Here is a 22,472-nt window from a genome sequence, read left to right as displayed (position 1 = left end):
GCATCCAACATCCACACACACCCCACGCTGCTCTTCCGGCTCACAGCAAAGGACCAGTTAGCCCAGCCTCTAGTTTCCAAGGTGGCCACCCCCAAGCAGGCCACGAAGACCAGAGCTCCAACCCCTGGTTAAGAGTGTGTGTGTGTGTGTGTGTGTGTGTGTGTGTGTGTGCCCCCGTTGTCCATCTCCCCACCCCCACCCCCGCCACAGCTGGAGGCCACCCTCCAAGGTTGTGCCGTGTTACGTGGAGGAGGCCTGCTGCTCTCTGCCCTAAGGAGGAGGTGACGGAGCGGCCGCCCACAGAGTCAGACCACTGGCCCAGTTGGCCCCGGCTGCTCTGCTTCTTGGGCGCCCCTTTGGCCCATCAGTGCCCAGCCCCCTGCCCTCCCCTGAGCAACGTCCGTTCAGCTTCAGAGCTCTCGTTCTGAGATGGACAAACCGCGTCCACCTCAGCCAGTATCAGCCCTGCGGTCAGCTGTGACGAACCCCAAGGGCCACAGCTGCTGGGATGGAAGGTGTCCCCCACCCACTGCCCACCCCCAGGCTCCCTCTCCCATCAAGGAGGAAGCCGGCTCATGGGAACGGAGTTTATTAACGATTTCAGTACAACGCACCGCTCCCCTGTTATAGCAGAGAGCAGGCTCCCCGTCCCCTCGGGAGGGCCTGGGCCTGGGGCGCTCGCCAGCGGCTGGGCGCACGGAAGGGTGCAAGGGGGCCCTGGAGATCGCTGCCACCCCCTGGCCAGCGCAGCAGCGGCACACCGCCCCACCCACTTCCACCATATTCAGTTAGAAGCAGCAGTTTCTGGTGGCCAGAGGTGCCTACACGGAGGGTGGGCATCAGCCCCGGTAGAGTGGGCACCCTGGCAGAAGCGGCCCAGGAGGCCCAGGTGTGACCCCCTCCCCGCCACCCCCAAGAGGGAAGATGAACGTTTCTCACTTGTGCAGACACACTCGGGCCTCATAAATATACAGCCTGCACGCTCGCTTTCACGTAGAATGTGCGTGCCGGGGAAGGGGGCAGCCGGGCCGATGCCACGGGTGGCGGGTGGGTGGACTCCACGGTCCCTGCGTGGGTTCATGGCGTCTGAGCCCCCTGGCGCTTGGGCTTGAGGGTCCCGAGCAACGTCTGGACGCCCTTCCGGACGGTGGAGCCCACGCGGCGCGCCACGGAGTCTGCCGGGGGGGCCGGGAGGCAGGAGCTGCTGCTCGGAGGCCGGGCGTCCAAGCATTTCTGGTAGCGGAGCTGAGGAGGCGGAGGAGAAACGGGTGAAGGCAGTGTTGCGTCCCCCGTCAGAACTTCCCTCGTAACCCCGCCCCAGGGTGGGCAGGCAGGAGGTGGTGGTCCTGGGGGGGAGGGGCAACCCTCCACCCCACACCATGAGCCATCCATGCTGCGCCCACGGCAGGGCGCGCGGAGCGGACCCACAGGCGAAGAGAATTGGCACTGAGGGGGTCCAGGCCGGGAAGGAACCCCCCCCAAGCCCCCCAAAGAGCGAAGGGCAGCGGAGCGGGCTACTCACCATGCAGGCGGCCTGCACGGCCTCGCTCAGCCCAGCTGCATTGGGCTCGCACCAGACCATGTGGCAGCGGAAGTTGCCAGGGGCGGCCGCCATGATGAAGGCGAAGGAGCAGACGTCCTTCCCGATGCCCATGAAGGAGAGAAACCGCACGCGGCATTCGCACAGCACGGCATCCGTCTGGAGGGAGCGGGGGGGGGGGGGGTCAGAGCCGCATGTGCGCGAAACCCCCCGCCTGCACCTCCCCCGAGAGCCAGCCTTCATGCGGCGTCAATGCTAGCGGCACGTCAAGGGACCTCGGCGATCTCCGGGAGTTCCCTGTGGCCTCCAGGGCTGCCGCCACCCGCCTCCCTTCGCCCTCCGCACCCTGGCTGGCAGCAGCAGTAGCAGGGGCCGGGGAGGAGGCCCAGCCCACTCTCACCTGCTGGTGCGTGAGGGTGAGGGTGGCAGGCGCCACGCTGACTTGGCTGGGCGTCCACTGCTCTTTGCCACCAGCCGCCAGGGCCGCTTCCAGGGCCGCGTTGATGACATCCATGCCTGGGGAGCCAATCCAGAGAAGGTTAGGGCTGAGCCAGCAAGGGGAGGGGGGAGATTTGTGGCCCAGTGGCACCTGGGCCGCAGTACAGACCAGGCGTGCGGTCAGGGCTCAAGCCGCCCCCTTGGCCTCTCCATTCCCGTCTGGTGCGAAAGGATCTCTTTGTCAGCCCCCAAGGAAACCGGTGCCGTGAGTCACACGCCAGGCTGGTCGTGTTCAGGAGAAACCTGACAGGCACTTAGAGCACAGGTAGGCAACCTCAGGCCCAGTAGGGCAAATCTGCCCCTCCTGGGATCTCATCTGGCCCTCTGGGACTGCTCAGGTGGCCCCTCCCCTCCCCTGCCCTGCCCCGCCTGCCCCACTGCAGCTCATCTTACCCACAGGCTTGGCCACGGAAACACTGCCCAAATAATACACCTGGAACGTCTGGACCGACTCACTTTTGGGGGCCGGAAACTCCACTGAGAGAGAGAAAGCAATGAGCAGCCCTGCTGAAACACACACACACACACCCCACACCGGAAAGGGCTGGGCGGGTCAGAGAGCAACTGCAAGTGCCCCCTCCTAATAAGGAACCCACACCCCCATCTGCTGAGCCCCCTAAATGGCCCCAGAGGCGCCAGGAGGGAGAGCTCCGCTTTGGGGCAAGAGGCCAATGGTGTCGTTTCCCACAGAGAAGCCCACCCCCCCAAAGGAGGCAGCCCCCCCCCCATCATCACCCCCACCCACCCCCAGTGACAACAGAGACGGGAGGCACACAGACACACACCTTGGAAGGGGATCTCCACCAGTTTGGAGTGATCCAGCAAGAGCCCATTCAGGGGACCCTGTGCGCTCCGCCGCTCGGTCATGATCTAGGGGAGAGCAGAGCCGTCAGGGCTTCTCCCGCCAGGCCAAAAGGCTCCCAGCCAGCCACAGCGTGGACCCTCCGCACCGCCATTCCTTACGTTTCTATACCGCCCCAGAGCTCTCTGGGTGGTCCACAAAATGCCCCTAGTGGCAGGTTACCCAAAAGCCCCACCCCATGCTGCATTAGACTGGGGGGGGGGACTGAAGAGAGCAACGCCTGAAGGCCAAGGATCAGTGGCCTGGCCTCACGTGGCTCCTGTGGCCAAGATGGGAGGGGAGGGGGGCTGGCAGAACGTCCCTTGTGCAAGGCTGAAGGGGGAGCAGGCGGCAGGGAGCCCAAAACCGGGCGACACCTCAGCGGACAGAAGGGGAGGTGCCCTTGCCTCCAGCGCTAGGGAAAGGGCGCCTCTGGCCACGTACAGAAACCGGCGCGGGACTCGGCTCCAAGAAGCGCTGAGTGCCGCTGCCAAGAAGCGCGGCTGAGGGAGCTTCCCAGGGCTTTGCCCAATTCATTCCGGCTTCCTCGAGCCTGGATGGGGCCCGTCCCTGTGCTCCTGGAACGTGGGCTGGAGGGCCCTGCGCCACGATCCCCCCTGGCCACGAACGGCTCCTGGGTCGCCAGGGAAGCGCGAAGCCCGTGCTGCCCAGACACCCGGGGTCTCCCTTTGGAGCGAAGGGCTGGCCAAGGTGAGGGGGGGGAGGGGGCCGGGCATCAGAGGCCACGCTTCACCTGGGAGCAGATCTCGTGGAGGCCCGTGGCAATGTTCTTGGCGGGCGCATCACACCGGAAGACGTGGCACTTCAACATCTGGGCCAGCTGGTCGCGGGCCACGTATGCAAAATCCCTGGGTGGGGAGACAGTTGGTGGGTGAATAGGCAAGGAGGGGAGCCCCCTCCCATTCCCAACAGAGGAGTCCGTGGGGGAGACGGGTCAAGCGAGCCCCCAGGCACAGCAGGGCCCACCCCCACCCCACAGGTCGCCCCTTTCTTCAAAGAGGATTCAGATGAGGAGCGCCACGTTTGCGCCTCTCCTGCCTGGGGAAACTCAGGGCCCACGTGCCACTGTTCACAGCAGAAGGTTTCTGGGGGGCGGGGGTGGGGGAGAGGAAGAAGGGGAGGTCCTGGAGAACTCTGGGGGAGAGGGGGGGTGCAAGCCCCACAACATACCTCTCCCTGAATGCCAAAGTGCCGCATGAGGGAAGAGAAGAGAGAGGCCCACGGTTAGCCAGAGAGGTGGGGAGTGAAGCCGTGGCATGAGCCCAAGACCGCCCCTCCCTCAACGCCCCCTCTTCCCCCCCCCCACTACTACAGTCACTTGCTTGCAGAGGCACACACACACACCAGCCTCTGGTGCACCCAGGCCGGGGCTCAACAGCTCTTTGGCCACGCAGCTTCTCTCCCCCGGGACGTGGCGGGGGGGGAGGCTGCCGTTGCTCTGGTGGCACCGCCCCCCCGCCACCTGAAGCCAGAACATTCGACCCATGGCGGTGTTCGGGAGCCCCAAAGCCACACGTGCCAATTGCCAGGCAGGCTTCGTGACAGACACACCAGGATCAGGCCCCAGGTTCCCCAAAGACGCTGCCCGGCCCCACCGGTGAGATCCCCCCATTTCCCCTGGATTACGTCCTGCCCAATGAAGGAGCTGTCCTGCTGCCGGCATCCCTCACTATCGGCTGGGCTGGCTCAGGCCGACGAGAGCCACACGCCCCGTGCCGGGCCAGGAGAGGCACGAGGCAGGGCAAGGGCCCCACAGGAAGATCCGCCCGACTCGCTCCCACACTCCTCCTCTGCGCCTGTCTTCAACCCCTGCCCCCCCCCCCCCCGGCAGTTCAAAATGCCTGGGCACTTTTCGGCTAGAAGGCTGGAAACGGGGGGGGGGGGGCTGAGAGCATGAGCGTTGTGGTAGTGGGGGATGTCTGTTCCCTTCCTCTTGTCCCGATCCTACAGCATCGCTCGCCCTTTGGCCGTCGGGTCTCAGCTGTTGCCCCCTCACCACCAACATGGCGCCCCAAACAATTGCCCCATAAATCACGTCCAACCACAACAGAGCACAGGCATGAGAAGAGCCCTGAGGCTGGATCAGGCCAAGGGTCCATCTAGTCCAGCACTCTGTTCACACAGGGGCCAACCAGCCGTCCACCAGGGACCAACAAGGCAGGACATGGTGCAACAGCACCCTCCCACCCATGTTCCCCAGCAACTGGTGCACACAGGCTTACCGCCTCGGATACTGGAGGTAGCACATAGAATCATAGAATAGCAGAGTTGGAAGGGGCCTACAAAGCCATTGAGTCCAACCCCCTGCTCAATGCAGGAATCCACCCTAAAGCATCCCCCACAGATGCTTGTCCAGCTGCCTCTTGAAGGCCTCTAGGGTGGGAGAGCCCACAACCTCCCTAGGTAATTGATTCCATTGTCGTACTGCTCTAACAGTCAGGAAAGTTTTTCTTGATGTCCAGCTGGAATCTGGCTTCCTTTAACTTGAGCCCGTTATTCCGTGTCCTGCACTCTGGGAGGATCGAGAAGAGATCCTGGCCCTCCTCTGTGTGACGACCTTTTAAGTATTTGAAGAGTGCTATCATGTCTCCATCAGGGCTAGTAGCCATGGATAGCCTTTGCCTCCAGGAATTTATCCAGCCCCCTTTTGAAGCCATCCAAATTGGTGGCCATCACTACATCTTGAGGTAAGTCCTTCCTTTTATTTGTCCTGAACCTCCCACCAATGAGCTTCATGGGACGACCCAATGGGTCCTAGTATTAAGGGAGAAGGAGAAAGATGTCTCCCTGTCCACCTTCTCCACACCAGGCATCATTTTGTACCCCTCTATCATGCCTCCTCTTAGCCTCCTCTTCTCCAAGCTAAACAATCCCAGCTGTTGTAACCTTCCCTCATAGGGGAGATGCTCCAGCCCCTTCATCATTTCAGTTGCCCTTTTCTGCACTTTTCCCAGCTCTTTACTATCCCTTTTTAGGTGTGGTGACCGGAACTGCACACCGTCTTCGAAGTGTGGTCGCACCATCGATTTGTATAAGGGCAGTACGATACGGGCCCTTTTATTCTCAAATCCTTTTCTTATCTTGATGCCTAACATGGAGTTTGTCTTCTTTACAGCAGCCGCACACTGGGTGGACATTGTCATCCATCTGTCCACCACAATATTTATTTATTTGTTACATTTATATAGTGCCCCGTAGCTGAAGCTCCCAACGTCTCTTTCTCGTTTGGTCACCGCTCCGTAAAGCTGCGTTGCTGGGAAGGGGCTCCGGAACACCCAAGGTCCTCACCCCCTAATTCCAGAGACTCCTGCCTCCCCCACCCCACCGCGCCCCCGCACAAAGGGCAATGGTTTGTGCCGGTGGGCCGGCCCGCTCCTTGGGCGACGTGGAGCCCCTGCCGCCTTGCAGAGGTGCCACCTGGCAAGAGCTGCTCCTTCTGCTCAGCATCTCCCCCGCCTGGACGTGCCCCCCCCATGCACGCACGCACACACACACACACACACACCCCTGAGCACACGCACAGCGTACCTCCCACTGTCTCGGCCGACGCCCCAGACGCGAATGGTGGCAATGGGCTGGCTGTGCAGCACGGTCCGCTCCTCCGGGTCCAAGAGCTTCAGCGTCTCTTTCTCCAAGACCAGTAGCATGGCCTTGCCCTGCGGGCGGAGGGGGGAGGGATCACAAGGAGGCGTCGCCGCCAGCCCCTCGGCTAGCCAGGGCTCCCCCCTCCAGCCCCGGCCCCCCCTCCTCGCAGCCCCACTCACCTCCGCCCAGGAGCCGTGGAGGTGGGCGTTCTGGCTGGAGAGCTGCCGGATGCAGCTGTTGACGGCCCCGCTGCTGCGCCCCAGCGTCAGCTCCTCCTCCGACATCTCCACCCAGCCCAGGGAGCGCACCAAGAAGCACTGCTGGGCGGGGGGGGGGGGGGGAGGAAGGGCAGAGAGAGAGGGCAGAGCGTGTGAGTGATGCGAGGGGGCAGCAGGCTCCCCTGCTTTACTCTGTACAGCACCATGTACATTGATGGTGCTAAATAAATCAATCAATCAATCAATCAATAAATAAATAAATAAATAATCCTTTGCAAAAATGGGACCCCGGAGCTGACCGCCCCCCGCTTTATACCCAAAGGCAAAGACACAATGCTGAAGGAGGAAGTGCAAGGAGGGGGGGGCAGCACCATCACCCCCACCCCCGCCCCAGCCCCCTTCCCGCATGTTCCCTGGGCACAGGTCTCTCCCCCCAGCTCCACGTACTGGGGGAAGTGTCAGAAGGTGGGAGGGGGGCATGAAGGGGGTCTCAGGGTCATGCCAGGGGTCATTCCACTCCCCTTGCTGTTAGTGGCCAGATTCAAGGGGGCAGCAGAGGGGCAGCAACTGCTTCTAGAAAGCTCTGGGGAGAGCCGGGGGAGGGGCCTTGTGGGTTGCATCAACACGCCCCTCGACCCCCCACGAAGCCAAGCACTGCTGTTCTCCCGGTGGCCAGCCCTGCTGGGCCTCCGATCCTGGCAGCACTGGGGCCAAGGCAGCCGTGACCCCGGCGGCGCCCAGCCTGGACTCCCTCCGCCCAGCCCTCGGCCACAGCAGCCAGGGCCAGGCAGCCCCTCCCTGGGCAAAGGTTACCTTGGAGCCAGGGGGGAGGGCCAGGAGCTGCTGCTGCTCTTCCTCACCGTCCTCTTCCAGGGATGAGCTGGGGAAAGGCAGGGCGAGCGGTTGGTCAGCTGGAGCCACCCTGGGAAGCACGCTGGGCCAGACGAAGCCTCACGGCGGGCTCGTGGGCTGCTCTACGCCCCTGGGCACGGGGACACGGCCCACGGCAAGCCCACTCCAGTGGCTTTCACCAGCTATTGTGGCCTGTGGTCCTCAGAGCCCGGGATCCGCCCACCTACCCCCTCCCTCCCGGCCTGCCCAGGGGCCCCGGCCCCTCCCACTCCCACTCACCGGGTGCTGGGGGACCCCAAGTGCACAGCGGACTGCCCCTCCTCCAGCTGGGGCTCAGGGGGGCCCTCCTCCGATGGGACCTCCTGGGGCAGAGCAGAAAGGGGAGACGGTGAGCAAGCAGGCAGGCAGGCAGGCTGAGCCCCTGGTCCAGGCGGCGGGGCTGAACCGGACCCAACTGCGCCCCCCTGCCCCGCTCGTCTCCCGCTGCCACCGCCAGCAGCAGCCACTCACCTTCCAGCAGTCAGCCTCCAGGGAGCGTCCGGCCTGCCCAAATTCCATCCAGGTGAACTACAAAGCGGGGTGGGGGGGAGACGGAGGGGAGGCCGTGAGCGCAGTGAGGCAGGGCCCCCCTCGCCCACCTGCACCGCTGCCTCGCTGAGCGCTTCCCTGCGGGGGCAGCTTTTCTTTGCATTTGGGGCCTGACCTTTGCTTTTCATTGGGATAGTTTCGGGGGGACAGGAAAGAGAGGTGCGGGGACCAGGGAAGCACCCGGCCCTTCACGGCACTGGGGTGCTGCCGCCCCTGAAACAAGGGGGCCTGGGAGGGAACTGCAGGGATGGCGGCCCCAGCTTGAGTGGCGGGGGGGCTTCCATCGCTCCCCCTCCCCTCAGGGATGGGCGGCCTGGTTCGGCTCCATGCAGCCATCAAGGGCAGCCCTTGCTGCAGTTGTCCAGCCTGGCAGTTCAGGGGCTTCCGTTCCAGGCACCAATCCAGGGTGGGGGTGGGGGGGTGGGGGGCACAGCTCCAGCCCTCACCTGTGCCTCCTTAGAGGGGGTATTGCCTGTGGAGTCACTGCTCCCACTCCCCAGGGGGGGCTCCCACTGGGTGGTGCCAGTTGGAATGTGCCAGTAGTAGGTGCCAGACGTGTCTTGAACCCGCATCCATCCTGCCGGGAGATCAGAGTCCGTCTCCAGGGAGTTGCACAGCCAGAAAGAGTCTGCGGAAGGGAGGCAGGTCAGCCACGCGCGCTTTGAAGAGGGGAGTCCAACGCCAGTCCTGCCCCCACCAAGCCCCCCCACCACCACCGGACAAGCGACCCAATCCCCACCCCCTACCCTCACGCTTCTGCCCCAGCCAATGAACCGGATCCCCTCAGCCACCGCCTGCCCCACTTCTGGCCCTGACCGTGGGCTGCACAGACCGGCCTCCTCCCGCTCCCCCCGTCCCGCCCCCCGCTTGCTCCCCCAGCCCAGTGGGAGTCAATTCCATTTCTTCCAAGTACAGAAGCTCAGTCGTCTCAAATGGGCAGGGGTGGGGTGGCACAGAGCAGTTTCAGACAGATCCAGACACGTACCACAGACAACCCCAAACCAGGCAGAAGTCCTGCCAGAAGCAGGAGTGCCAGGACACCCGGAGGGCAAGCAAGCCCCTCCCTGCGCAACTGGTCCTCCCCATGGATCAGGCCCTCAGTGGCAGCTCTGGGCCCAGCTGGGTGGTGCTGGGAGGGAGGCGGAGGCAAGAGCAATCCCCCTCCATCCCAAACTGTTCTCACCTGAAGGCCTGCAAGACCCACCCACCCCCGTCCCCCGACACAAGGGGGCCATTCTGAGCAGCCCTCAACCCTGCCAAGTCATGCTGTGACACCCACACGCAGGGGGACAACCCCCGCCCCCCCCCCGGCCAACACACACACACACACACCCCACTCCCCACACACACACCTTGCCTGCCCCCAGCCACACTCTGCTCACAGCTCCAGCCCACAAATCCTTCTTAAGGCACATGCCACGGGGGCCACGAAAGAGCCCTCCCCACCACCACTGAAGCAGTTGCCCAGGGCCTGTCCCGGCCCTCAGCCAGCAGGAGGATGGCCAAGACGGAAGAGCATTTCCTACAGTGGGGGCCTGGAACTCCCCCCTCCCCCCCCCCACACTCCCTATCAGCCCCACCTGCCAAGCAAGCCCCCCAGCCCCCCCCCGGATCTCCTCCCCCCCACACACACCACTTTGCCTACAGCCCCCTCCAAACCTGTGTGCCCTAGAGGAGAGGGGGGGCACAGATGCGGGGGGCACAGCAACTAACCCCTTTGCTCACCAGGCTGCACCTGACACCTCAGCAGAAAGTGTGCATGGGGGGAGACGCTCTGCTGCTGCTCCCAGCCCCCCCCCCCAGTAGCTTGGCTCCATCCCTCCCACTCCCAACCAGCAGCACTGCATCCCCCGCCCCTCCCCCAGCCCCCTCCTGCTCACACTTCTCTCTGTGAACCTGGAGCCTCACCCCCACCCCCACCCCACCCCCAGGCTTGGGCACCTCCATCCACCCACCCAACTGCCCTACAACCACCTCCTGCTCCAATTTGCTTTGCATCGTGGACAGGTGCGCACAGGTGCGCATGCACGCACGCACACACACGCACACGCACGGGGGCCCTCGCCTGGGGCTCAGCAGGAGACAATGAGGGCTGTAGAGGGGAGAGTCCCCTCCCCTGGGCTGGCCAAAGGGGCCAGGCGTCCTCTGGGGCTTGTGGGGGGGCAGGGATGTGGGGGGAGAGGAGGAGGGCTGCCGCCCGCTATCGCTGAGCAGCTTCCCTATTCCCAGGTGCTGGCTGACATCACAGCTGCCAGGCGGAACCCGTAGCCAAGGGAGCCCTGGCAAGTTCAGCCAGCCCTCGCGCGGCTCCTGGGGGAGGGGGGGGCATAACAACACAAAGAGGCACAGAGAGAGAGAGAGAGAGAGAGAGAGGCAGGCACAGGAGGGGGGGCGGGAGGGGGGCGCTCACAAGCCACCGGAGCCTCCAAGACAGGAGTGTTTCCTCCAGCCCAGCCTAAGGAGATCCCGCGAACGTACGCACGCACACATGCACGCACGCGCACACAGGCCCAGCTGTTCCAGGGGGAAATACAGCAAAGAACGCCAGCAACGGCCTGGGCGCTGTCGCCCCACTGATTGCACTCCTAGACGTGCCACTGCCGCCTCAACTGGCTGGATGGGGCCTGGTGGGCCGCTTCCCTGGGTCGTGTAACTTGGCTCACTTGCGTGACCCAGCTGGAGCTCTTTGCTTTTGGAGGCGGCCCAGGTGGCTGCCAGGCCCAGGAAGTGCCTGACCCTCTTGCATGGGGGAGGGGGGAGGGGGCAGCAGCTTCCGCCTTCAGCTGCCCCATTTAGCTGGCCAGGGGGGAACAGGATTTGGGGGGAGGGGAAGAAATGGCCAAATACTGCCTCTCCTTTCCCCAAACCTGGTCCTCCCCAGACTACAACTCCCAGGATTCCTGACCCATGGCCATGCTAGCTCGGGCTGATGTGAGTTGAAATCCACAACATCTGGAAGGCGCGCCAGGATAGGGAAGGCCCAAAGGAAGGAGGGATCAAGGCCAGACTGCCACCCACCCACCCACCCGCCCTACTGCACCCCAGCCTGTTCTCAAGCTCACCTGAGCGGTGCAGCGGAGTTCCCACCCCTGGCACAGGCAGACACGCCTCCTGCCCCCCTTCATGGGGGCTCCAGGACACAAAGGGGGAACAGTGCTCCTGCCCAGGCCAGCTCTGCCCGCAGCTGACCAGTCCCTCCTGCCCTGTGGCCCACGTCAGCCCTGGCCACACGAGGGCCGCTCTGCCTTGCCCATGCCACCCGCTGGCCCGTTCCTGCTCAGCTGGCCCTGGGCGGGCGGCCCCTACCTGCTTCGTCCGGGGAGCTGCCGGCAGGGCTGCCCTGGCTGAGCGTGGCCCAGCTGGAGTCTTCGTCGCTGGTGCCGCTGTGGCGCATGCCAAAGAGGAGGCTGGCGCTGCGGCCCTGATCCCCGCGGGGCAGGGCCCGCTCGGAGCTCTGCTCGGACTCGGTCACGGGCTCGCTCTGGACAGGGGTGGAATCTTCATCCTCCTCCTCCTCCTCTTCCTCGCGCTCGCTGCTGTCGTTGTCTTCCTCCTCCTCCTCCTCCTCCTCCAACTCACCGCGTTCTTGCTCCCCATCTTTGCCTTCCTCGCCCGGCAGCGGGATGAGCAGGGTGCTCAGCTCCTTCGTGGGAGGGCTGAGCTCATTGCGGTTCTGGTCACGGCCACGCTCCGCTGCCTGCCGCAGCTGGTTCTGCCCGTCCTTCACCCACTTGGTGTTGGATGTCTCCTCCAGAGCGCCGTGCAGCTCCGCGCAGCTGTAGGCCTTGCAATGGCCTTTGTGTGGCAGGATCGGGCCCCCGGGGGGCACCACCAAAGCCAGGCTCAGGCCCAGGCAGCTGTTGTCATTGGCCAAGTCATTCCTCTTGCTCAGGGAGCCTGACATGGCGCCGGGGTCCGGGAGGAGCGTGAGAGGGCCCTGCCGGAGCGGAGAAGGGGAGCAGCCAGGAAGGGAGGGAGGGAGGAAGAGCAGCCAGTCACAGCTACGGAGACTCAGGCCCCCAAGACCCCGCCCCGCCCCCACCCCAGGCACACAGATCTCCTGCCCTGGGGATCCTGCACTCTTCAAATGCTTCAAAGGTTGTCCCACAGAGGAGGGCCAGGATCTCTCCTCGATCCTCCCAGAGTGCAGGACACAGAATAATGGGCTCAAGTTAAAGGAAGCCAGATTCCAGCGGGACATCAGGAAAAACTTCCTGACTGTTAGAGCAGTGCGACAATGGAATCAGTTACCTAGGGAGGTTGTGGGCTCTCCCACACTAGAGGCCTTCGAGAGGCAGCTGGACAAGCATCTGTCAGGGATGCTTCTAAGGTAGATTCCTGCACTGAGCAGGGGGTTGGACTCGATGGCTTTATAGGCCCCTTCCAGCTCTGCTATTCTATGATTCTAATGCCTGGCCCATGGAGGCTGCTTGCACTCTTTCAGCAACAAAGGAAAAGCATTCTGCACATGCCCAGTGGCATTGCTTCCAGAGCTAAGCTGGGAAAGAGGCTCCCCAGATTCCAACAGCCCTTTCGTTGGAAGGAGAGCAGACCTCACGGGACAGGGTTGGCAGGGAGGCATTCTAGCGGCGGCGGCGGCATCAGGACACCCGATTGTGGATGTAGGTAGGGGAGACGCAAGGGAACCGCGGCCGCTCTGCGTCACAGGGAAGCACTGTAGGGAAGCTTCGCAGGGAAGCATTGCAGCCGCGGGGCCGGGCTGGCTGCGCACCAGAGTACCAGAACCCACAATGCTCTGCCCCCATTTCAGGAAGCCTGGCTGGGAGTGATGGTGGTATCGAGAAGAAATCACTCTTTACATGCTCAACAACACTCTCTTCTGATGCCCACGGGAAGCTACCTACAGGTCCCCATCCGCAGCCCCGGCCCAACCGTCCATGCTCCACCTCAGTCCCAGGTGCCTCACCTGTTCAGGGCTGGAGGGAGAGAGAGAGAGAAGGAGGGAGAGAGAATGAGCAACTACATGCTTTGGTGTGAATTCGGCAGCAGCAGCAGCAGCAGCGCAAGGAGGGCTGGGCAGGGAGAAGGTCCACAGCCTAGGGGCAGGAGAGAAAAGGGGGGCTCAGGACCACTCACAAGGACCCCAGAGGCATCTCAGCAGCAACGCCCCCCTGCCCCAGAGAGGCCTCCACTGAAGAATCCCTGGGTGCCTCTGGGCCCCATCCCCAGGACCCCCCCCCCCCGGGCAAGCATCAAGAGCCCCCTCTGCTCTTGAGCTCTCAACTACCACCACCACCACCCTCGAAGCCAAGGCACAGGGAGGGGAGGGGGATGCAAGAGGGAGGGTCGTCCAGATGTGATGAGGAAAATAAGGGTGGGGAAGGGGCAAGGACTCCCCCCCCGCGCGCAAGGGGGGGCTGCAGCACTCGCTTCTGTACCCCTCCTTCCATGCCTCACGCCCCCCCCCGCAAGGTGGTCAGAGACCCCCGACCACACAGGCAGGCAGAGGAGGATGGAGGCCACAGCTGAGGGCACGGAGGAAGGAAGGATTTGGGGGGGGGGGGAACCCACCGCCCCCTGGCCCTAGGCTGACTTCCCTGGGGACCACGGGCCTTTGGATGAGGTGCGGTGTGTGTGTGTGAAATGCAGTCCAAGACTGGAGCAGGGAGGGGGGCTGGCACCCCTTCCATGGCACGTGCCCCTACCCCCCCCCCCCCACACACAGGCTGCCTGCGTGCCAGCCTGTGCCGGGGCCGAGCCAGCCCTGGAGGGCCCCATTTCTGGTGTGCGTGTGTGTGTTGGGGGGGGGGGGGTGTCTCTCCTTCCCCGTCGGCTCTTGCGGGCGATGGCAGAGGAAGGACCCAAGAGGCCGGGAGAGAAACAGCGCCAGGATCTGGCAGGAGGAGCAGGATGGCGCGCCAACTCACGGGGGGCTTCGCGGGGTGGCGGGGGGGGGGGGGGACGCTGCTTCAGCAAACGCCTGGATCGTGCAACCTCCCCTCCCCTGGCAAGGGGCTCCATCCCGGCCAAAGGCGACCCCTCCCCGCCAGGCCGCGCCTGGAGCGGCATCTCCGTCTCCCAGCTTGGGGGCGGGAGGGGCATCGTTCGCACCTGGCGGCGGAACCCTCTCCCCCACCCCAGGTCTTGATGGGAGGGGGCTATCCCGGGGGTCGGTCGTACGTCCCTCCCCTCCCTCCGGAGACGCTCGAGGCCAGCAGCCCCCTTCGATAGGGCAGGCGGGGAGGGGAGAAGAGGGGCCGTCACGACCCACGGCGAGCCTCCTTTCCCCGCCCCCCCCGCCGACCCCCGCGCGTTTTGTTTGCTTTGGGGCGTTTGGAATCGCGGTACCTGCGGCGGCGGCGGCGGCTTTGCAAGGATGGAGACGGGGCGGCCGGGGGGGCGGGGGGCGAGGAGGCAGGCAAGAGACGTCGCTTCCGCTTCCGCGGCCGACGAGCCCCGCCCGGCTGCAGGGGGGGGGAGCAGCAGAGTATGAGTGTGCTTCTGGGGTGGGGGTCCAAAGGCACCGGCGGGGGAGGGGGGCAATCCTCCACCCCCACCCCCGAAAAGCAGGGCAGCTGAGGCTCAGTCTGCCGTCCCTGGCCGGGGGAGCGGTCAAGCCAAAGGTTCCATCTAGTCCAGCACTCTGTTCACACAGTGACCAACCAGGTGCCCACGAGAAACCTCAGCAATACTACAAACGAGAAGGATCTTGGAATTGCCGTAGATCACAAGCTGGATATGAGCCAACAGTGCGATAGGGCTGCAAGAAAGGCCAATGCTATTTCGGGCTGCATTAATAGAAGTACGGCTTCCAAATCGCGTGAGGTCCTGGTTCCTCTCTATTCGGCCCTAGTTAGGCCTCATCTAGAGTATTGCGTCCAGTTCTGGGCTCCACAATTCAAGAAGGACGCAGACAAGCTGGAGCGGGTTCAGAGGAGGGCAACCAGGATGATCAGGGGTCTGGAAACAAAGCCCTATGGAGAGAGACTGAAAGAAGTGGGCAGGTTTAGCCTGGAGAAGAGAAGATGGAGGGGAGACATGATAGCACTCTTCAAATACTTGAAAGGTTGTCCCACAGAGGAGGGCCAGGATCTCTTCTCGATCCTCCCAGAGTGCAGGACACGGAATAACGGGCTCAAGTTAAAGGAAGCCAGATTCCAGCTGGACATCAGGAAAAACCTCCTGACTGTTAAAGCAGTATGACAATGGAGCCAGTTACCTAGGGAGGTCATGGGTTCTCCCACACTAGAGGCATTTTATTTGCCATCTGTCAGAACACCTCTACCATGCAATTAATGAAAAAGGCAAGTTGCCAGATGAAAAAATAAAACTGCCGGTGTTATAGAAATTAGGTTTTATTTTATTTATTTACAATATTTATATACTGCTCCCCATTCAGAATTTCAGAGTGGTGGGCAAATAAAATAAGAATTAAAACAGAATAAAAACACATCAAAAGTACATTTTAAAAAGAAACAAAGTGAAAAATAAACCATAGCTGGTCATTGAAGGAAAGTCTTCCTGGAACAATAACATTTTCCGGAGGCACAGGAAGGAATACAAAATTGGTGCCTGCCTGACCTCCAGGGGCAGGGAATTCCATAGGAGAGGGGCCACCACACTGAAGGCTCTTCCCCTGGTGGACTCCATTCGGACGATAGGTCTATTAGGAACCACCAGGAGCATGCCCTTGCATGACCTCAGTGACCATGCAGGTTAATAGGAGAGAAGGTGCTCTCTCAGGTATCCTGAACCCAAGTTGTTTAGGGCTTTGTACAGTAGTACGAGAACCTTAAACCTGGCCCAGTAGCGAATAGGCAGCCAGTGCAGCTCCCTCAGCAGAGGAGTTACATGCTGGAAAGGGGCAGCTCCGGACAACAGTCGAGCTGTGGCATTCTGCACTAGCTCCAGCTTCCGGAGCAACTTCAAGGGCAGCCCCACATAAAGAGCATTGCAGTAATCCAGCCTTGAGGTTACTAATGCCTGTAGCACTGTGGTCAAGATGTCCCTGTCCAGGAGAGGCCGTAGTTGGTGACTCAGCTGAAGCTGGTAAAAGGCGACCACCTTTGGAATACTGTGTGTACAGTTCTAGTCAATGTACCTAAAACATGATATTGTAGAACTGGAAGAAGTGCAGAAAAGAGCAACCAAAAAGTTCAAGTGGGAGAAGCATCTCCCCTATGAGGGAAAGTTATAATATCTCTGACTGGTTTGCTTAGAAAGAAAGAAAGTGGAAGGAGATGTGATAGAAGAATAAAGAAAATGTTGCATAGTGTGTAGGAAATGTCTCCCTCTCTTCTAATACAAGAACTCCCAAAGGCCGTGCTGTAGATCTGATTGATGGGTGATCCAAGCTAGATCAGAGGACGTTGCTCTTCACACAGTGCAGAGTTCAACTGTGGGATTTGCTTCTCCAGGATGGAGTGACGGCCTCCAACTTGAAGGTGTTTAAAGGGGGATTGGACAAATCCATGACTACTAGTCCTAATGGTTATATGCTGCTCATGGAATAAGAGGAGAAAAAGGTCCTCTTATGGATCAGTAACTGGCAAAAAAAACAGGAAGCAGAGAGTAGGAATAAACTGTCAATTCTCCCGATGGAGGGAAGAAAAAAATGGGGTCCCTCAGGGATTGGTATTGGGACCAATCCTTTTTAACTTGTTTATAAATCATAGAATCATAGAATAGTAGAGTTGGAAGGCGCCTACAAGGCCATCAAGTCCAACCCCTGCTCAATGCAGGAGTCCACCCTAAAGCATCCCTGACAGATGGTTGTCCAGCTGCCTCTTGAAGGCCTCTAGTGTGGGAGAGCCCACCACACAAATGGTCAAAGAACACCTAATTACCTTGAATGAGTTTAAATCTCCAGGGCCCGATGGACTGCATCCTAGAGTAATGAAGGAGCTAGCAGAAGAACTCTCAGAACCTTTGTCTTATTATCTTTGCAAAATCATGGATGATGTGCCAGACAACTGGAAGAGGGCGAACGTTGTCCCTATCTTCAAAAAGGGCAAAAAGGAGGAACCTGGGAACTACAGACCAGTCAGTCTGACATTCATCCCTGGGAAAATTCTGGAGCACATTATAAAGAAGTCAATCTGTAAACACCTTGAAATCAATGCAGTGATTACTAGAAGCCAACATGGATTTGTCAGGAACAAATCCTGTCAGACTAATTTGATCTCATTTTTTGATAGGATAACCTCCCTTGTGGACTGTGGGAATGCTGTGGATGTCATATATCTTGACTTCAGCAAAGCTTTTGACAAAGTACCACATGACATTCTGATTAACAAACTAGCTAAAAGTGGGCTAGATGGAACAACTATTAGGTGGATTCACAGTTGGCTACAGAATCGGACTCAAAGAGTGCTTATCAAAGGAACCTTCTCAAACTGTGGGGAGGTAACAAGTGAGGTACCGCAGAGCTCAGTCCTGGCCCCAGTGCTCTTCAACATTTTTATTAAGGATTTGGACGAGGAGGTGCAGGGAACGCTGATCAAATTTGCAGATGACACAATATTGGGTGGGATAGCTAATACCCTGGAAGACAGAAACAAACTTCAAAGAGATCTTGATAGGATGGAGTGCTGGGCTGAAAACAACAGAATGAAATTTAATAGGGATAAATGCCAAGTTCTACATTTAGGGAATAGAAACCAAATGCACAGTTACAAGATGGGGGACACTTGGCTCAGCAATGCTACAAACGAGAAAGATCTTGGAATTGTTGTAGATCGCAAGCTGAATATGAGCCAACAGTGCGATATGTCTGCAAGAAAGGCAAATGCTATTTTGGGCTGCATTAATAGAAGTACAGCTTCCAAATCGCGTGAGGTACTGGTTCCTCTCTATTCGGCCCTGGTTAGGCCTCATTTAGAGTATTGTGTCCAGTTCTGGGCTCCACAATTCAAGAAGGATGCAGACAAGCTGCAGCGTGTTCAGAGGAGGGCGACCAGGATGATCAGGGGTCTGGAAACAAAGCCCTATGAAGAGAGACTGAAAGAACTGGGCATGTTTAGCCTGGAGAAGAGAAGATTGAGGGGAGACATGATAGCACTCTTCAAATACTTGAAAGGTTGTCCCACAGAGGAGGGCCAGGATCTCTTCTCGATCCTCCCAGAGTGCAGGACACGGAATAACGGGCTCAAGTTAAAGGAAGCTAGATTCTGGCTGGACATCAGGAAAAACTTCCTGACTGTTAGAGCAGTGTGACAGTGGAATCAGTTACCTAAGGAGGTTGTGGGCTCTCCCACACTAGAGGCCTTCAAGAGGCAGCTGGACAACCATCTGTCAGGGATGCTTTAGGGTGGATTCCTGCATTGGCCCCTTCCAACTCTGCTATTCTATGATTCTATGATTCTATGACCTCCCTAGGCACTGGTTCCATTGTCATACTGCTCTAACAGGAAGTTCCAAGATCTTTCTCGTTTGTAGTATTGCTGAGCCAAGTATCCCCCATCTTGTAACTGTGCATTTGGTTTCTTTTTCCTAGATGTAGAACTTGGCATTTATCCCTATTAAATTGCATTCTGTTGTTTTCAGCCCAGCACTCCAGCCTGTCAAGCACTCTCCTTGGGGTGCGACATATTTAGCACTACATTGCTGGATGTAAAGAGTGATGTTCCTCAAGGATCTGTATTGGGACTGGCACTTTTTTACTCATTTACAAATTATCTGGCGCTATGGGTGAGCGGTGAGATGGCCAAGTTTGTTGATGACGCCAAATTATTTAGGATGCCCAGAATATAAAGGGAGAGTGGATCTCTCCAAACTGGGAGAATGGGAATTAAAGCGGCAAATGCAATTCACGTGTCAAATGACGCGCTTTTAGACCAAAAAGCCCAAGTTCACCCCAGTGTGCAGCTGCTGCGAGAAAAGGCAAATTCCATGTTGGGCCTAATTAGAAAAACAGCAAGCAAGAGACAGGATGCTTCTCTTTTCCATGCTCCACCCCTGGTGTCTGCTGCAGAGGGCAGGGCAGAAAAGAACCAAGTTCTCAACTTTTATTTGTGGGAGAAGAGGAGGAGGAGGAGGCCGGTGTGTGTGTGTGTGGGGACGGGACTGTTCCATCAAGGGTCATAGCAGCAGCAGCAGCAGCAGCAGCAGCAGAGGGCACGGGCTGAGCATGCTGAAGGCAGAAAGCCTGCTCACGTGCCACAGGTGGGGCTGAGATAAGATTGGGGGCTTATCACGGGACACGATGCCCTCAGCCAGGTGCCTCACTCCAGGCGGAGACCGTGCAAGAGGAGGCAGCAGCTCCGTGGACGCTCCCGTGCAAGCAGGTGAGAGACCATGGAGGCATCACCTTGCTACAGCTGGAGCTGCAAGGCAGCGGGTGGGGTGGGGAGAGGAAGGGGAAGGGGGCAAAAGCAGGCCGGCAAGGGACACTTTGGCCCTTCCTGGTGTCGGATTAGAACAGGGGTTAAAACAACCTGCAGCGGGGGGGGGGGCATGTGCCTTTCCAAAAGTCACACACACACACAGAGAGAAAGAGAGAGAGAGAGAGGCCTGAACCCACCACTGCCTCCTCTAAAGATCCTGATCCGGACGGCTCTTCCCTCGCCATAGCTAGCAATGAGGAGTGACTGGGGGGGGGGTGAGTGCATGAGCCCCCGACCCCTGAGCCAGCATCCGCATGGCTCTTTGGGCTGAAAGGGATGTGGGATCATGCCAGCTATGGAGCCCCAGGGGGCTTCCAGGTGAGACTCTTACCAGACCCCCCCTCCTGCTGCTGCTGCAGCTGCTGCATTCACGGAGTTCCCCGGAAGGCCCACCTGCAGCCCAGGGCTTCCATCTTTTCTCTTGCCAGTTGAGGAAGGCGAGAGGCAGCAGCTGCTCGAGCCCGGATAGAGAGCTCTTTCGTTATCAGCCCCACCAGGAACAGGCGATCTCCCTGTGCAAAAGTGGCCCGCTTCTGTCTCGGGGCTAAAGGGAGCGAACCCTTCCTGCCCTCTCAATGGTGGCGGTGATGAGGGGGCTTGGGCAGAACTCGCCCGCCCCTTGCGCTGGCCGTTCACAGGGCAGCCTCCCGCCTGCAGCCACCTGGCCTGCCACGCCTGACAGCACCGTTTTTCCACGCCCCATTCGGAGGGGAGGAGAACACACCCGGGCTCTGCTTGGCCAGGACCCTGTGCCTGGTGCCACCAGACCCTCCGGAGAGGGCTCTGTGCCCCTCCTGGTGTCCTTGAAGGACTGAGTCACTTTCAGCGGGCCCCGGGAAGGCCCACAGGCCCCTCCCTCCCTCCCTCCCTCCCTCCCTCCCTCCCTCTGTGCCTCCTGCATGCCTTTCATGGCCTTGGAGGGTGACCCAAGGGCGGCAAAGCCCAAGGTTGCCCAAAATGGCTCATCCGCCGCCCCCCCCCCCAGGGAGAATCAAGGAGAGGCAGGCATGGCCAGGAGGGGCGGGTGGTGCCGCCAGCCCAGCCCTGAGCCCGTCTCCCCCTTCCAAGTGCAATGGCGGCGTTGCAGGGCAGTGGGAGGCCTGAGGTGCCAAAGAGAAAACCTGCCTCGGTCAGGAGCTCGCCACCCTGAGAATCGTGGCATTTGAGGGCCACGTCCCCTTGCTAGCCACCCCAAGCAAGAGGCACCAGCGGCCTCCCCCAGATCAGGCTCCCTCGAGCACAGGGGCTCCACCTGAGCTGCGGCTCCCCTCTGCTTGGGCCAAGGTTTCCGTGGTGGAGGGCCCCCCACAACACCTCCCTTTTGGCCAGGCAGGCAGCCGGGGAGCTCCAAGGCCTCCTACGCTCCCAATGCTCATGCCCCAGTCGTGGAGCCATGGCAGAGAGGAGGAGGAGGAGGAGGGGAGGGGGAGGAGGAGGAGGAGGAGACGCAATGCTCCGACCGAGCTGGGCCCTAAGTGCCTCTTCACGGCGCCTTCTCGTTGCAGGCCTCCTCGGCATGGCGCTCTTCTCCCAGTGCCTGGAGCCGGTCGGGTTCCTGCAGTCGCTGCGTTCGCTGGCCCTCGGCGTGGTGTCCCACCTGCAAGGGTCGGCCACCCCTGAGGAGCTGGTCTTCGTGCGCAGAGAGCTGGAGCTGCTGGAGCGAGAGCTAGCTGGGGGGCCGGGGCTGCTGGAGGACGGCGAGCTGGGCGCCTGCGAGGACTGTGTGGCCGGGGCCTTCGGGCAGCTGTGCCTGGCCAGCCGGGCGGGGCCCCTCCACGCCCCCCGGGAGCTGGAGCTCTTCCTGCAGCGCTGCTCCCAGGACAAGCTGGAGCGCCGGCTGCTGACCCTCTGGCGCCGGGTGCAAGGCAACGCCGTGGTGGCCCTGCAGCGCCCGCTGCTGGAGCAGGCGGTCGAGCGCCACCGCCCGCGCCGCCCGCAGATGGCCCACCTGTGCCAGAAGCTGAACGCTGTGCTGGGCGCCGGCCTGCTGTGCCTGCTGAGCGAGGCGGGCCTGAGCAAGCGCGACCCGGCCCTGCTGCTGGGGGTGTGGGCCGAGCGCGTGGGGGCCCTGCATGCGCGGGCCAAGGAGGCCCTGGCCCAGTGCGCCAACTACTTCCGCCAGCAGGCCCAGGAGGACGTGGACCAGGCCCTGGCGGAAGCCGTGCTCCCGTCCCCGGCCGACCTGGCCGCCAGCACCCTGCGGAAGCTGGAGCAGAATTACGACTGGCTGTGCTGGGCCGTGATGGCCTGGCAGGGGCAGGGGGAGGCGGAAGGGCAGGGGGAGGAGGTGCTGGCCCAGGGCAGCTTCGTAGCCAGCCAGGCGCCTGCAGGGCTCCACCTGGTGGCCTGCTACAGAGAGGGCCCCTCGGCCCTGGACCGTGCTCGCACTCACCAGCTGATTGGCGAACTGGAGTGGAAGCTGCCCAACCCGCCGCCCGAGGTCTACGCCAGCCTGGAGGCCGAGCCGGCCCGTGCCTCCGGCTACCTTGCCCGCCGCATGCTGCAGAAGCTGGGGGAAGGGCTGGGGGCCGGCGTCACCCTGCTGGTGGTGCCCGGGAAGCTGGACATGAAGAGCAGCTTCCCAGCGGCCGCCAGCCTGCTCCACGAGTACCGCCATCGCCTGGCCTCAGGCACCGTCTGCATCTTCAGCTGAGCCCTCCGTGGGGGAGGCGCACGGGGAGCCCAGCAGTGGGGCCGGGCCCAGAAGGCCTCCGAATAAAGGTTTTGCTGAACGCCGCCAGCCGGTCTCAGAGCATTCCTTTCCGCACGCAGTGGCCCCTGGCCCAGAGTCAGCGGCAGCCAGCCCAAGGGGGCCCAGGCAACGGCCTCTCTTGCCGAGCGGGAGGCCCCAGGCAACCGACGGCTCCCTCGGCTCAAGCTCTGCACTGGGCTCGTTTTGGAGAGCCCCCCTGGGCTTGCACCCCCCACCCCCACTCAGGTCCCAGCCCACACAAAAGCAGAGCTCAGGCACACCAGCAGCCCCA

At 61.1% G+C, this 22,472-nt stretch overlaps 1 protein-coding gene across 1 annotated transcript; it reads right to left on the bottom strand.

Annotated features, from left to right (window-relative positions):
- Positions 1-617: 617 nt before the first annotated feature.
- On the bottom strand, positions 618-14,491 carry APBB1 (amyloid beta precursor protein binding family B member 1). The gene is made up of 15 exons (XM_063127321.1): positions 14,453-14,491; positions 13,071-13,200; positions 11,450-12,080; positions 8,590-8,771; positions 8,066-8,122; positions 7,835-7,917; positions 7,517-7,583; positions 6,665-6,802; positions 6,429-6,556; positions 3,634-3,748; positions 2,824-2,908; positions 2,432-2,515; positions 1,941-2,056; positions 1,523-1,699; positions 618-1,245 (listed from the first exon to the last, which is right to left on the bottom strand). The coding sequence occupies exons 3-15, from the start codon at positions 12,045-12,047 to the stop codon at positions 1,078-1,080; spliced, it is 1,998 nt and encodes a 665-aa protein (XP_062983391.1). The 5' UTR covers positions 12,048-12,080; positions 13,071-13,200; positions 14,453-14,491; the 3' UTR covers positions 618-1,077.
- Between the last annotated feature and the right edge of the window lie 7,981 nt (positions 14,492-22,472).

Source organism: Elgaria multicarinata, chromosome 5 (genome assembly GCF_023053635.1).
Source record: "Elgaria multicarinata webbii isolate HBS135686 ecotype San Diego chromosome 5, rElgMul1.1.pri, whole genome shotgun sequence".
NCBI lineage: Eukaryota > Metazoa > Chordata > Lepidosauria > Squamata > Anguidae > Elgaria > Elgaria multicarinata.
The sequence above is the reverse complement of the archived record's forward strand: the minus strand, read 5'-3'. Positions and strand labels throughout refer to the sequence as shown.

Excerpts from the sequence above, each read along its gene's own strand:
- APBB1 (XM_063127321.1), bottom strand. The coding sequence starts at position 12,047 with ATGTCAGGCTCCCTGAGCAAGAGGAATGACTTGGCCAATGACAACAGC. Across the intron at positions 6,557-6,664 it reads TCCACGGCTCCTGGGCGGAG|GGCAAGGCCATGCTACTGGT; the intron begins GTGAGTGGGGCT and ends CTCCGCCCGCAG. Across the intron at positions 1,246-1,522 it reads CCGTGCAGGCCGCCTGCATG|CTCCGCTACCAGAAATGCTT; the intron begins GTGAGTAGCCCG and ends CCGCCTCCTCAG.